Source organism: Drosophila subpulchrella, chromosome 4 (assembly GCF_014743375.2).
Source record: "Drosophila subpulchrella strain 33 F10 #4 breed RU33 chromosome 4, RU_Dsub_v1.1 Primary Assembly, whole genome shotgun sequence".
Classification (NCBI taxonomy): domain Eukaryota; kingdom Metazoa; phylum Arthropoda; class Insecta; order Diptera; family Drosophilidae; genus Drosophila; species Drosophila subpulchrella.
Genome location: NC_050608.1, coordinates 897884 through 912791, shown reverse-complemented (window position 1 = coordinate 912791; position 14908 = coordinate 897884). Strand labels below are relative to the sequence as shown.

The 14908-nt window shown below is 34.1% G+C and overlaps 1 protein-coding gene across 5 annotated transcripts; it reads left to right on the top strand.

Annotated features, from left to right (window-relative positions):
• The first annotated feature begins 1619 nt into the window (after nt 1-1619).
• Nucleotides 1620-14619, top strand: LOC119562306 (RNA-binding protein MEX3B). Of its 5 annotated transcripts, none has more exons than XM_037875724.1 (4): nt 1620-1674; nt 2400-3160; nt 5095-5381; nt 11784-14619. In XM_037875724.1, exons 2-4 carry the CDS (start codon nt 2518-2520, stop codon nt 11784-11786), a joined length of 933 nt encoding a protein of 310 aa, XP_037731652.1. In that variant the 5' UTR covers nt 1620-1674; nt 2400-2517; the 3' UTR covers nt 11787-14619. The 5 variants fall into 5 exon arrangements, with proteins under 5 accessions (XP_037731652.1, XP_037731482.1, XP_037731538.1 ...); XM_037875554.1 differs by having other exon boundaries at nt 5095-6512; nt 11784-14618; XM_037875610.1 differs by having other exon boundaries at nt 5095-6273; nt 11784-14617.
• The last annotated feature ends 289 nt before the right edge of the window (nt 14620-14908 follow it).

Here is a 14908-nt window from a genome sequence, read left to right as displayed (position 1 = left end):
TTGATCTCAGTCAGAAGTTTGCAACGCAGTGCCTTCACTGCGTCTCCGACCCCATAAAATATATATATTCTTGATCAGCATGACTAGACGAGTCGATCTAGCCATGTCCGTCTGTCCGTTTCTACGCAAACTAGTCTCTTAGTTTTAAAGCTATCGGGCTGAAACTTTCTCAAAAGTCTTATATCTTTTGCAGGTAGTATATAAGTCGGAACCAGCCGGATGGGAGAACTATATCTTATAGCTCCCATAGGAATAATCGAAAAAAAAATATTAAAAAATTATATCTTTGGTGCTTTTTAACATATAACCTCCTAAGCTTGGAAACAACATTTCTTAATTAGTTTTGAATTTCGAATTAAATTTTATCAAAATCGGACAACTATGTCATATAGCTGCCATAGGAACGATCGGAAAATTGGTGGAAAAATAATATGAAACAAATTATAGCTTCGGTGTTTTTCAACATATAACCTCCTACGCTTGGAAATGACATTTTTTAATTAGTTCTGAATTTCGAATTTAATTTTATCAAAATCGGACGACTATATCATATAGCTGCCATAGGAACGATCGGAAAATTGGTGGGAAAATAATATGAAACAAATTATAGCTTCGGTGTTTTTCAACATATAACCTCCTACGCTTGGAAATGACATTTTTTAATTAGTTCTGAATTTCGAATTTAATTTTATCAAAATCGGACGACTATATCATATAGCTGCCATAGGAACGATCGGAAAATTGGTGGGAAAATAATATGAATCAAACTATAGCTTCGGTGTTTCTTAACATATAACCTCCTACGCTTGGAAATAACATTTTTTAATTAGTTTTGAATTTCGAATTAAATTTTATCGAAATCGGACGACTATATCATATAGCTGCCATAGGAACGATCGGACGAACGGAACGATCTTGTCATCTTTCTGCCAAGGCACACTCATAAAAATTACATTATGTGTTCCTAGCGATATTACTTCACCGATTCAATTATTGTTAATATGTTAATACGTCTTTTGTTCTAGTCAGTGTCACTGCTAGGCAACAACACAGAACAGAATATAAAGTCTTCTCCGTTATCGCTTGAGGCAGAGACGAAAGGCTGGTATTATGCTGCAACTTTATGTTGAATTTTCATTTAAACAGTTTTGGGAATACCCAGAATGTTAGTTGGTTTTATTTCCACATATTAAAAACTATTTAAAGAAAATAAATAAATAAATAACAAGAATGTTGGTTTGCGGCCTGCAGTACCATCTGAATTTTAAAATCATTAAAAAAAATCGAAATAATTTAGTTAAGAAAAAGTTTTTGCCGGTAATTTTCCGGTAAACGGAAAATTTCCCGTTTCGTTTACAATTTTTGTTTAATAAGACTTTTAAGTTTTCGCTTCCGCTTACTCTGAACTGAACAACAGAACATTAAAAATTTCGTCATTTTGCTAGGATCAGATAATACCAATTTCAAGGTATTATTAAATTGTAGCAAAAAACAAACGGAAAACTTAAAGGAAAAATATTTAATACGTCACCAACCTCTTAGTTTGGCTTTGTGTGAACCGACTGTAATGATTTGAAAACAACGGCTCCCATCTCTAGATATCGATAGTTATCGTTTCCTATTGTGTTCCCTATCTAGTGCAGATAGCCGGCTATGTAATTTGATTGAATTCTGGTGCGCTAAATCAACAATAACAATCTGCAATTGTAAAATTAGTTTGCGGTATACAAATCCATCTGGGGACGATTTTCCGAGCTGTCCACTAGTTTGTGTTTCTCAGTTTTCGCACATGTATACAAAAGGCGTGTCGAGGCACCGCCGGAATGTGTACCTGGCAATCCGAGTTTTCTAGTGTACACACGTAAATTTTAAGCCATTTCACTGCGGTGTTATTGACAGCATTAGTCCTGGGATACTGCGTGCTTTGGCCACAAAAATCGGGATGGATATTCTGGTTTAACATTTAAACGGAAGGAGCTAACAGAAAATAAGATCGGTGCATAATTAGCAAAATGCATGTGTCTTAAAATTTATGTTCAGTGTTGTGGTTGTGGGTCTCAGAGAGGGTAAAAGCAGAAAAGAAGTTACAAGGGGTGAGTGACACAAAAGTTGTAAGTTAGGGGTTGGTTATGAGCGCGGTATTCGGTATGTCCTGAGCTTTGACATCGCGGCTAACAGGATTCGAAGAGAGAGGAAACATTAGTTTGCTTATCAGAATCCACTGCGTTAGGAAGGTTGTCTGAAATGTAACTAATTGTCCTAGAGTCGCGACTTAGTACCAGGTGCATATTCCTATGTTCGTCGAACAGTCATATACCATTACACACATGCATAGCTATCCCTCCCATAAACATGCGTATGTATACCAAATGCACTTTCGGCCTCTTCTATATTTACAGACAATTCACAAGCGGAAAAGCCACGAGTATTGGTAGTAACATTTATAAATTGACTTTGACTCGAAAAACGAGGCCTAGCGGGGAAGTCTTGTAATCAAAAGTTGAACAATGCATTGACATGTCTACAGCACACATAAGCACGGAATTCAGTGGGCTTAAAAGAGTGAGTTCAAGTTCTGCATCGAGTTCCATATCATCCTTCAACTTTTCATCGGTTTCTGTGTCATCGAGCTCCTCCTCATTGCGTGAAAGTGGTATTGCACCGTTATTCATTTCGCTCCAAAAAAAGGATAAGGGTGCCATTGTGATGTCAGCCCAGGTCACACCGAAGATCTTGGCCAGCATTAATTCAAAGGAGTCGAGTCTCAAAGCAAACACCGTACACCACCACGAAATGGCCGATCAAGCCAAAGTCAATGCGTCATCTCTACCACTGTCAGACGATCCGCGGACACTGCAATTGGCGTTGGAACTATCACTAGTCGGATTTAACGACAATCCAACTTGTTATGCGCAACCTGCTCAACCCCTACCAATGTCCCTAAGTGCACAAAGTGACTTCGAAATAGGTACCATCAATGGCATGCCCGCGTTTTCCAAATCCGACAGCACCCTGCCACTTCCACCGGCACCGAGTTCCCTCCTATTACCCTGTGCCGGCGCCGTCAGCTTAGAAGATCGATCAAAGAAGTCGCAGAACATGACGGAGTGTGTTCCAGTCCCCAGTTCCGAACATGTTGCCGAAATAGTGGGCAGACAAGGTGAGTATTATCGATAATTGGCGGGTACATTGTATTCGTCGGAAAGTATGTAACAGGTAGGAGGAAGCGTTTCCGACCCCTTAAAGTATGTATATGCACACTTGATCAGGATCATAGGCCGATTCGATCTAGTCAGGTCCATCTGCTCGTCTGTCCTTCTGTCCATATGAACGCTGAGATCTCGGAATAAAGCAGAGATTCTTGCGCTGCGCGAGTTTATTTCAGCAGCGGACCATTCGGTTAAAAGTTATTAGCAAATAAAGTGTGCAATCTGGGGAACTGTCGCTTTGCTGCTTGCATACAGCTGCGAAAAAAATAATAAATAGCACCACCTACCCGCTCTGTCAAAACAGGCAATACCTTTTTGGAATCCAATTGCAACAAAGAATCAGAAAGTTAAAAAAAAAATGTATATTTTTTTTTAGTTTTTAAATTATTTAAGAAACTTTATTAAAACTCGAAAAACTTGACGAAATAATAGCACCACTTTTCAAAAATGGACTTAAAATTATAGGAACTACGAATATTCATGAGATAACAATATTAAACTATTAAATCTATGCTTATATTCTTCATTTAATAATTTGTGGTGTATCCTTTATTGGAAATAACAGCTGCGCAGCGTCTTGGCATGGAGTCAACTAGGTCCTGGCATCGCTTTATGGAAATTTGAGTCCAGGACTCCTTAATTACTCCCCAAAGGGATCCGATGGATGTTGGTTTTAATGCAGCGACTGCCTTCTTGACGTCCGACCACAGATTCCCTATTGGAATAAGGTTTGGAGACTGCGGAGGCCACTCCATAACGTTTCAGAGTTGTCCCCAAACCATTTCTTTGCCCTCTTGCTGGTATGTTTGGGGTCATTATCTTGTTGGAAGACCCACACGAGCGAGATATCTACGTATACGAGCTGATCCATGATGGCCTTGATCCAATGTATCAGGCCTACTCCGTAATAGGAAAAGCAGGCCCATACCATCACACTGCGCCCTACATGCTTTATGGTCTTTGTGGTGTACTGGGGCTTAAATTCCGAGTTCTTTGGACGTCTGAAATACGATCTGGATCCTTTTCCACCAAACATAATCACCTTGCTCTCACCTGACCGTAAAATAATCCTCCACTGATCGGGTGACCAATTTGCATGATCCTTGGCAAACTTCTTTCGCTTAGAAATATGTCTGGCATTTAAAAGTGGTACCTTTCTTGGGCTGCAGGCCTTTAGGTTATGTTCCCTGAGATATGTACGCACAGTCAGTAGCAGATTTGAAAGGATCCTTCTTGCTCTGACGAATCAATCGATTGACGTGAAGGGGGGTCATAGATTGTTTTCGTCCTCGTATTTCAGTTTTTTCTTTTTAGTTTAGAGCGTTCTTAATCATTTTATTTAACAATTCGACCAATCGACCAACTTCTCTGTAAGAATTTCCATCCTTTATCAACTTTAGGATGATATCACGCATTTCCTCAGTGAAATGCTTTCCACGTTCAGTATTATCAAACTATTTATATTCAAAATATTGAAAAAGTACAAAAAAATTTTAAGTTGAAAAAAAAACAAACACTGAAAACAATTTTACTTTACCCAGAAGAAAATGTGTTGAAGTGGTGCTATTATTTTTGTTCGCCACTGAATCTCCATCTAACTCGAACCTCCTCCTCGACAACATCGACTTTATCTTGTTGAAGCTAATGAGTTCAAATGTTCTAGGAGTGCTTATGAAGTCCAGTTTTGAAGTTTTCTTTATTTGTCAACATCTGTCAATATGTATACCACCTAATATTTACTTGTTTTTAAAAAATTCTTACGTTTCGCCATGATGCGAGCGCAACCGCTAAGATTTGCTGCTAAAATTTCTGCTAACCGATTTTGGTTGCATTTGAACCTATATCAATACAAATTTAAACCGTCTTAACTATTATTTTCTTTTAGGTTGCAAAATAAAGGCTTTGAGAGCTAAAACCAACACTTACATTAAAACGCCAGTTCGAGGAGAGGAACCCGTGTTCGTAGTAACTGGTCGAAAGGAAGATGTGAACAAGGCTAAGCGAGAAATACTTTCCGCTGCTGACCACTTCAGCTTAATACGGGCATCACGTAAGCCTATTAGTGACGGTCACAGTGGCGGAATCGTTGGAAGTGCGAGTGGATCTGGAGGTGGTGCAGTGCCGCGCATGCAGTCAGGTCCCCCATGTATGCCTGGACAGATCACCATTCAGGTACGTGTACCTTACCGGGTGGTTGGACTTGTTGTTGGGCCTAAAGGTGCTACAATCAAACACATTCAACAAGAGACTCAAACTTACATTGTAACACCATCGCGCGAAAAGGAACCAATTTTTGAAGTGACTGGCTTGCCAGACAATGTAGATACTGCACGTAAGCAGATAGAAGCTCATATCGCCCTTCGAACTGGGACTGGATCTGGAAGTGTTGATGGTAATACTATGCAAGGTGGTGAGCCGGTTGAGGCGAACGAGTTTGCGACTCTGCCGACAATAAATTCATTAACCCAAATACTAAATGATGATTTGAATTCCGAAATTTTGTCGTCTATATACAAAAATGCAATTCCATCTGCACAGGACTATGCAAATACTACAATAAAGATTGCTGGGAACGGTGGCCTTTCCGTGAAGCCCATGCAAGCCCATCATACTGGCAATTGCTTTCAAAAAACAGAGTTTTCTGATATGGAAATGGCACAAACTATAAAGGCAACAGAAATATCAGATAAACATCTTCCGGGAAATGAAGTTTCCATGCCATTAGCTAAGGCTAATGTTGTATTCCGTAATACGCCTAGTAAAGCATTATCCTTCTGTCCTCCCACACCAACATCAGCATCGATTCATTCGAACTCTAATGCGAATATTTTAACAAGATCTTGTTCATCTGCTTCTTCAACAACTTCAACAAAGAGTACCAACAATAGCGCCAACACACCTCCAGAAATATTAAATATATGGAAAAATATAAGTGATTCAATTGACGTCGACGAAGGTATAGGGGATTCGCCTAGTATTTGGAACCAACAGGGGAATATTATACCCACAGCACACTGCTCACCCACAATCTCAATTAGTCCTACGGACTCGCTCTTAGGATTGGGTGAGCATTCTGTAAATCAAAAAAATCTGCATCAGACTAAAGAGCCTACTATATGTAACAACAAGCAAAAGACCCAAGCCATTCAATTGCAACCGAACCCGGATAAATTTATGATTCACCGCGAATGTTTTGTTTGTAATGAAAATGATGTTACCACTGCTTTGGTTCCTTGTGGCCACAATATGTTTTGCATGGAATGCGCAAATCAAATATGTATTTCTATGGAAGCAGTTTGTCCGGTTTGTAATTCTATTGTTTACCATGCAATGCGCATTTTGGGATAATTTTGATTTTCTTAGTTTTGTATGCCATTACATTATCTACAATTTTTTTAGTCTCATAATTTGTTGGTCAGTGGTCGTGGCTTCAGTTGAAATCAACTTTTCTTAAAAAAACACGTTTCGCAATTTAAAAATGGAATTTTTAAATTTTATTTATTAAATGTAAAACCTAGATTTCAGGTTTATAGGTTAAACATGTTGCTTATGAGTTAAGTTCAACTGGTGTGTTTGTAAAAGATTTTCGTTCTTTTCAAAACATGCATTTAAAAATAATATAACTTTCTTTGTCAAAAATGTTAGTGATATTTTTAGTTCGGTTGGACCATTGACGATAGGTTCCGCTTAAATGTTTATCCTTAAAAATGGTTTCTAATCAGTTCTTTCTTTAAACATTTTCATCGGTTTTTAATACCCTTTATTCGTAGAGTATAAGGCTGTACTAGATTTGTCGGAATGCATGTATGAGGTAGAAGGAAGCGTTTCCGACCCCATAAAGTATATACATTCTTGATCAGGATCACTAGTCGAGTCGATCTAGCCATGTCGTCTGTCCGTCTGTCTAGAGATTCCTGCGCAGCGCAAGTTTGTTTCGTCAGTGTGCCACGCCCACTCTAACGCCCACAAACCGCCCAAAACTGGCTCCTACAGTTTTAATTCTAGAATAAAAATTTTAACTGAAATGTATTATTCTCATCAATACCTATCTATTGAACCAAAAATAAGTTTACCACTTCCACTTTAACGCCCACAAATGGCGCACAAACTTCAAAAAATCGTTAGTATGAACGCGGATATCTCGGAAACTAGATAGAGAAAATTGGGACTTCAGATTTGGACTCTGTACGCAGCGCAAGTTTGTTACGCGAACATACCACGCCCACAAACCGTCCAAACCTGTGGCGCCCACAAAATTTGAACTGAAATGTATGGGTCTCGTCAATACCAATCGATTGACCCAAAAAAAGCTTGCCACACCCACTTTAACTCTTACAAACCGCACAAAACTGTGGCGCCCATAATTTTCAAGCAACTGGTGCATTGCAATCTCGCTTTGCCGCTGTCATATCTCCATGTCCCCTTGGTCCCTTTAGATGAGTAATGGGTATCTGATAGTCGAGGCACTCGACTATAGCGACCTCTACTGTCTTTTATTGAATTTCCCCCTTAAAGTCAATTTGCCCTACATTTTTAAAAAATGGTTTGACTTGATACATATGTAATTGATTTGATTTATTAATTTGATGTACAAAATCTGACTTTTAATCGAAATTAATAAAACATTATTAATTTTTTTAAGCGATATATTTTTTCTTAAAATTTTTTTCTAAAGTTGTATTTGTAATTGTGCGGTGCATTCTTCGAAAAGATTGAAAGTGTACTTTATTAAGTGAAACCTAATTTATATCAATTTATAAATATTATATATATATTTTTTTAACCCAGTAAGTTTACAAAAGTGTTTTGCCTTGTTTATTTGAGTCAGAAGTTTGCAACTCAGTAAAGCAGATATATCAGACCCTATATAGTATATATATTCTTCACTAAAGGAGTCAATATAGCCATGTCTGTCTGTCCGTCCGCCCATTTTATCGAATTTCATGGTTTTAATGCTAACGGGATGAAACTTCCCCAAAAATCTTCTAAATAATATAAAGTAGTATATAAAGGAACGCCCCGGATTGGACATCTTCATCCTATATCTCCCGAAACAAGGATTGTAATATATACAGTTTTTTTAAGATTTCAGAATTTGTATTTATACAAAAAAGATGATTATATTATATAGCTGTCATAGAAACTAACGGTTGACTTTAACTGCATGATGATCAGCTTGCCGAAGTTAGGTTTCTTGTTTTTTTTTATCTTGAGTTCTGTTAATACGGTTTTGGTTACCAGCGACTCATTTTACTAGTAGTTATATAGAAGCTAGAGCCCAAGAATTTTTTTAAAATAGGTGGTATAATTCGAGACTCACAAGTATAAACTATTTTTTGCACAGAACAAAATAAGTTAAATTTATTGCCGCTATAGGCTTTTCCCAAAGTACATCTAAAACGTGAAAACAAATCGGTTTCACTGAAAAAATTATATTGTTATTTAAAAGTATTGTATAGCAAAACATTTTTAAATAAGATTAGGTAACTCCTTTTAAAACAAAATATACAGTGGGTAGCAAAAGTGAGTACATGTTTAAAAATATTGACTGTTGGTCGCTTGAAAAAGTTATTATGAATGAAATGGAACCCACATGTTTTTGTTTATTCCTTGAATATTTATTAATAAATTTTTTTACAAAACATAAATTAATCTAAAACTTTTTAAAAAGCTTATTATATTTCGTGTGTTAATGATTTTTTATACATGCAGTGCGGCTAAAAAAATTAGCACCATTGTTCTTGCTACAATGGACATTAAAAAAGCTAATTTATAATGTCAATGCAAAAATATGTTAGATTGAATCGTCGAATTCTTAAAAATAATGATTGGTAGTGACATAAAACAAGAACCCAAAAGGACAGCACGCAATAGGAAAGCCGCAATGGCCCCATAACCGCTAAAAAGAAAAGTGCATAAACGCAAATAGGTCCCGTACACTAGATGTGTAACCCTACTTACTCATACAAATAGAATAAAAAAAATTCAAAACATTGCCATTCTGTAGCACAAAGTGCTAGTTTGTTTTTGTTTTTTTTTTATTTCTTTAGGAAAACAACTGGATTATTTTGTAATGTTTTGTATAAAAATTTGTTAATAAATATTCAAAGAATGAAAAAAAATTTGTCTTCCATTGCATGAAAAAGCTTTTTTGAGCGGCCAACAGTCAAAATTGGCAAACATGTACTCACTTTTGCTCCCCTCTGTAGGTATTTATTTAAAATGTTCCAATTATTTTTTAATTGGGCATAGCGGATTTTTCTGCCGCACACACTTTGATGAGCTGTGCCAATTCCTCACTGAGATGACGCTAATATATACATATATAAAAAGTTGGGGGTTCCCTGATTTACTTATGAAGCTTCCATTTCAATATTTTCAAAGAAAGCATCGCAAAACAGGTATCACGACTTTAAGCATTATTATAAACGAAAACACTCAAAAACAAAATTATTAAATTTGGATTTCTAATACATTTTTTTTTATACTGTATTTTTTGTCAACATTTTTTTTTTAATTCACACTTGTAATAAGTCACGCCTTTAAATGTTGCCATTCGAATTGAAATTGAAGTTTGGAATTATAAAAGTTAAAGTATTTTCCATTCCTAATAGGTCCCAACATATTTATTTAAAATATGGTTAGAGGTCAAATTTTAGCCAACTGCTACCATCTTTCCAAAATATTAACTTTCTTCTACATAAAATTCTTTTAGTATCATTTTTGCCAAATAATGTCAATATCCCTGTTATGGGACGACTACCACTATTTACTTTTGAAGAATAAAGACACACTCATTACATATTATAAAATACATTCAAGACTTATACCCATACGTTTAAACAGGACTAAGGATTGCTCAACCCAGTTTATTTAGAACCTGTTCATGTTACCAATCTATGTTGATGTAATATGTGTGTATCAAAACATCTTTAAAATCATTTTTTATTATTAATAATTATTATTAATTTAAACATAGATTCAGTCCCGCAAATAGTTTCTTTTTGCAACATTTCTTATGGCCGGTTTCTTAAGTGCTCGGACGGACAACGTCTCTGCTGAGGAATTTTGCTTTTCTCGAGCGTCAATGTGGGAGCTAACTCAGACTGCCTGTTAATTTTTTTTCGGCTGGATAAAATGACAACGGAACAAAGCCGATGCGGATCGATAATATATAAAATTTAATTTGGCGATTATCTGATTTACATTTTAAAGTTCGATCAAAATAAACTAGAAAGTTATGGCCTTTTCGTTGTCTTGCAAATCAATAATTTCCTTTATTCCATTCTTGTTTGTAGGATAGTTTTCAAATTTATCTAGGCCCTAACTAACATAAATTTTTTCCACGCCTAGCACCATTTTATTTCGATAAATGAGGCTTTTCTGAGTATAATTTGCCAGTAGTCCTACAGTCCGTGAGTCCTGGTAGTTGCGATACTCGAAATTTAGAAAATCACAAATTGTTCACCATTTTGGTTTTGTCTAAAAGAATGACCAATCAATCTAATACATTTTTTGCAACTAAATAGTCACATATGTATTTCAAATACTCGTCCTTGGATTGCCATCTTAACTTATAAAGGATCACTAGAGTCGATCCAGCAATGTCCTAGCTTTTATAGTTTCCGAGATCTCAGCGTTCATCCGGACGGACAGACAGACGGACAGACGGACATGGCTAGATCAACTCGGCAGTGGTCCTGATCAAGAATATATGTACTTTATGGGGTCGGTAACGCTTCTTTCTACCTGTTACATACTTTCCGACGAATCTAGTATACCCTTTTACTCTACGAGTAACGGCTATAAAAACTCCAAAACCTTTTTGTTCGCATATCTAAAGTTATAAGAAAAATATTTTAATTTTTAATCATTTTTTTTTAAATTAAAAAAAGAAAAAAATTGAAAAGTTATATAGATTTTTTTATATATATATATGTGTACACAAGACGGACGGAAGCAATTATGTTAAACATATCTTACAAAATAAAAATTAAAAAAGAAGTGAAATTTTTCGGCACAAACACCCTACATAACCGCCTTAAAATATAACCAAAAAACATTTGTCATGTTCATATAACAAAAATATCGCAACTACCAAAACAAGTGATGCTTGGAAAAGATTAATTTGTCAAGCGTTGGAGCTAGCGCTCTCACCGACGCTCGAGAAATGAAGTGACTTGAGGGTATCTTATAGTCAAGTCTTCAAGAGTAAAGGTTAGGTTTAAAAAAATATTACCAATTGGTTAATTGATTTGTTGGTAAATTCTTTGGTTTTATACACGACCCTTGTTTTTGACCAAAATCAAATACATACATTTAATATTAACATTCAAAAATATTACTATTTTAATTGTAGCCACCTGTGATATGGTGCATTGTCCTATTTAGAAGATAAATTGTATTATGGTTGCAATTTATGGCGGTTTTCTTATAAAGTTGTGTTTAATTTTCGTTGGTTTTTAGTGACAATATTTTTAAATATAATTTTTTTCAATTATAATGATTTAATTTTTCAGACATAACCCAAATTTAAATAGTAAAGTAATATTTTGATTGTTCTTCATATTCTAGTGAAATTTCAAACGGCATATTACGTGCGTAAATCCCAATTGAAAACTAGCCAAATAATTTTTCGCATAAAAAAGACATTCACGAAAAAAGGTAATTGAAAATATATTGGATCTAAAAAGTACACGTTATAACACTAATTCTCTGAAAAATAAAAATTGACTGATAAATAAGCATAAATATTAAGATCAGCACGTAACATATATTATATCCATAGATAAAGTCAGATACAAATAGATATATATACTTAAAATTACGATGTATGACCCACATGTGACAACTACCTTAATAAAGCTTACGATTAATGTGAATAAAAAGACTTATACATTTATAGTCAATCATATTTAATATTTATAATACAATGTAAATTGCGCGTAATGTTAGAAAAGCCAAATAGTTCTGTTTGAAATTGGATGTTTTATATCAAAAATTATGTTATACCTGTGTTATTAACATTTTGTACTGTGTCCCAAAATTATATTAATCAATCTAGTCCAAATATTTGTAATAGAGGCTGGCTTACATATTTTTAAATGTATATAATTTTTATATTAAATCTGTAAGGTCAAAAATTCAAACGAGTGAGACTAATAAAGTATATTGAGCGCGCAAAATGAACATTTTACATTATTTTATAAACTAGAACTAGAAAAATTATTTCATACAATAAATTATTAAAAAATGAGCATTTATATATATACTATATACCAAATAGAAATATAATATATATATGTATATATATATATAGTAAATAGGTTTATATATACTATATATAAATACACATATATATATTATTTAGCTCTAACAAATATTGTTCGTAAGGTAGCATACTATTGTAAGAAATTCAATGCGTTCTCATATATACGAAGAATCAGTATTTCACAACAAAATATCTAGATATATTAGTGCGTAATATTTAATAACACAGTTTTTGTTTAAAAAAGATCTAGGGTGCTTGTTTAAACTTATAATAAACTTGAACCGCAAAAATGTTTGATGAAAGAGTATACATATATACTTTTTTCAATAGATAATCTTTACCGTTGATAAAAAATAAACAGAGTAATGAATACATTATACCAAAATTCAAATGAGAAATTAATATTACCCTAACATTCGAGTTTAAAAAATTTATATTTTAGAATACTTACGGTCCCTGGTTGTAATTGCTGAATTTAAATGTGTTAGTCAGCGCAACAACAATTCAAAAATATATATTTTACACAGCCTAATGACCTGAGAATAATGAACGGACGAAACACTATTAAAACAATTACATTTGTAATGTTATGGGTAAAGCTGCAATTAAAGAGATTTATTAGCCTTCAAATGCTATTTTCGATTCCAGAGAAGTTAAAGAGTGTAAGCCACTTTATTAAAATGTTTCCCTTAAATGTATGTTATTTTCAAAAAAATTAGTTTTCTTGGTTGTATTTTACCGTCACAAATCAGAAAGAAGTTCTATAACTCAGGTCGACAAAAAAGTCCAAAATTAAAGGCTACAAAATCTGAAAGGACTTTACCTGTAGATTACGACCCCAAACTTAGAAACTTTTAGAAGTACCAAATTTTCGATTTGTAGCCTCTTTTACGGCTTAATAACGGCTAAACCATTCGTAGCCCAGAACCAGAATATATTATAGCTGAAACTGTAGATTTTGTAGCGTTTAGTCTCGGCTTAAAAAAGTTTAGGCTTTGTCGATCTGTGTTAATGCTTACTGATTATAAATTTTCAGAGGCATTTAAAGAACCCTTTCAATAAATGCATATATAAAGAAGTATAATCAATGCATTAGGATACGTAAATAAGCCGTAAATGTTATTTCTTTAAATTTGTATATGAAATAAACAAAATTGATGAAGGCTCCAACAATATTTTGACTCCTTTAAAACTATCTTTTAAGAAATGTGTACATACGTACATACAAACGGGAGGCAAATATTTTTTTACACAGTTTGTAAGGTTTTACATTTAACTTATTATAATTGGCAGCTAATGTATTTACAACGAATATTTTACAATGCGAACGAAAGAGTACTTTTAGAAAGAAATAAAAACAAATAAAAAACACCGAATTAAACAAATTTGGTGGATAAATAAATAAATTTATGTCTATAAAATATATATTTATTTATCTAATGTAATACAAAAATATAGATTTAAAGTAAGCTCCTCAATACCATAAATAATATATACAATATAAAAATATCCATATTGTGTTCGAAAGAAAATATAATATCTTAAAATTACATTTCATATATCGACTTTAATCGGCATACTCTTTTTACTGATTAGTATTCACATTTAAAAGCCGACTTGAAAGCCGAGGCCCCTAAATTTATGAGAAATATTTATGCAAATATAAGTATATATATATAGTAATGTATCACTAAATGGTTATATAATAAATTTTTCGGAGATAAACAAATATTTTTTCTTATAAGTAGAGGAGAGGATTGGTAGGGGCAGATAATTTGCAATAAATTTGCTTGGGTAAAAAGTGCTTAGGTCTTACTTACGTAGGTTGGATTTTAAAAATCTGAGTATATACATATATATTTATCGATTTAAAGTTGGACGTTCAGGTCTACTTACGCGTCTTCATTTTTTAAGGATATAGATTTAAACAAAAATTTAACAAACTAAAAAAAACTCTATTGTCGAGTGCCTTAACTATGATACCCCAATACATATACAGGGTATTTAATTCACTTTTTCAACGCGTCGCACTTTACCACAAACCGTTTCTATAAATTTATAATGGGAACCGAATTCTGCTTGGTAGAAACATATTAGATTGGGGCTGGTAAAAATGGAAGAAGGATTAGTTAACTGACAACGAAGGCACTAGATGATCGTATTGTGGCCGAAACACAAGGTTTTTCAAAGGACCCAACACAAATATCTTATACGAAATAAATGCCATTTACATATGTGCGAATCTCTACTGCAGTCGTACGAATTCAAGGTGAAAAAACATGTGCCAAGACTTTTTTCAACAGTGTTTAAGTTAACCGTCTTGATTAGCACTATAATTGGTTTAAAGTCGCACCCGACATTTTTTCAGGTAGACGGTTCTAAATAACTTTAAAATATAGTGAAAAATACTTTGTCCTGAAAAATTATC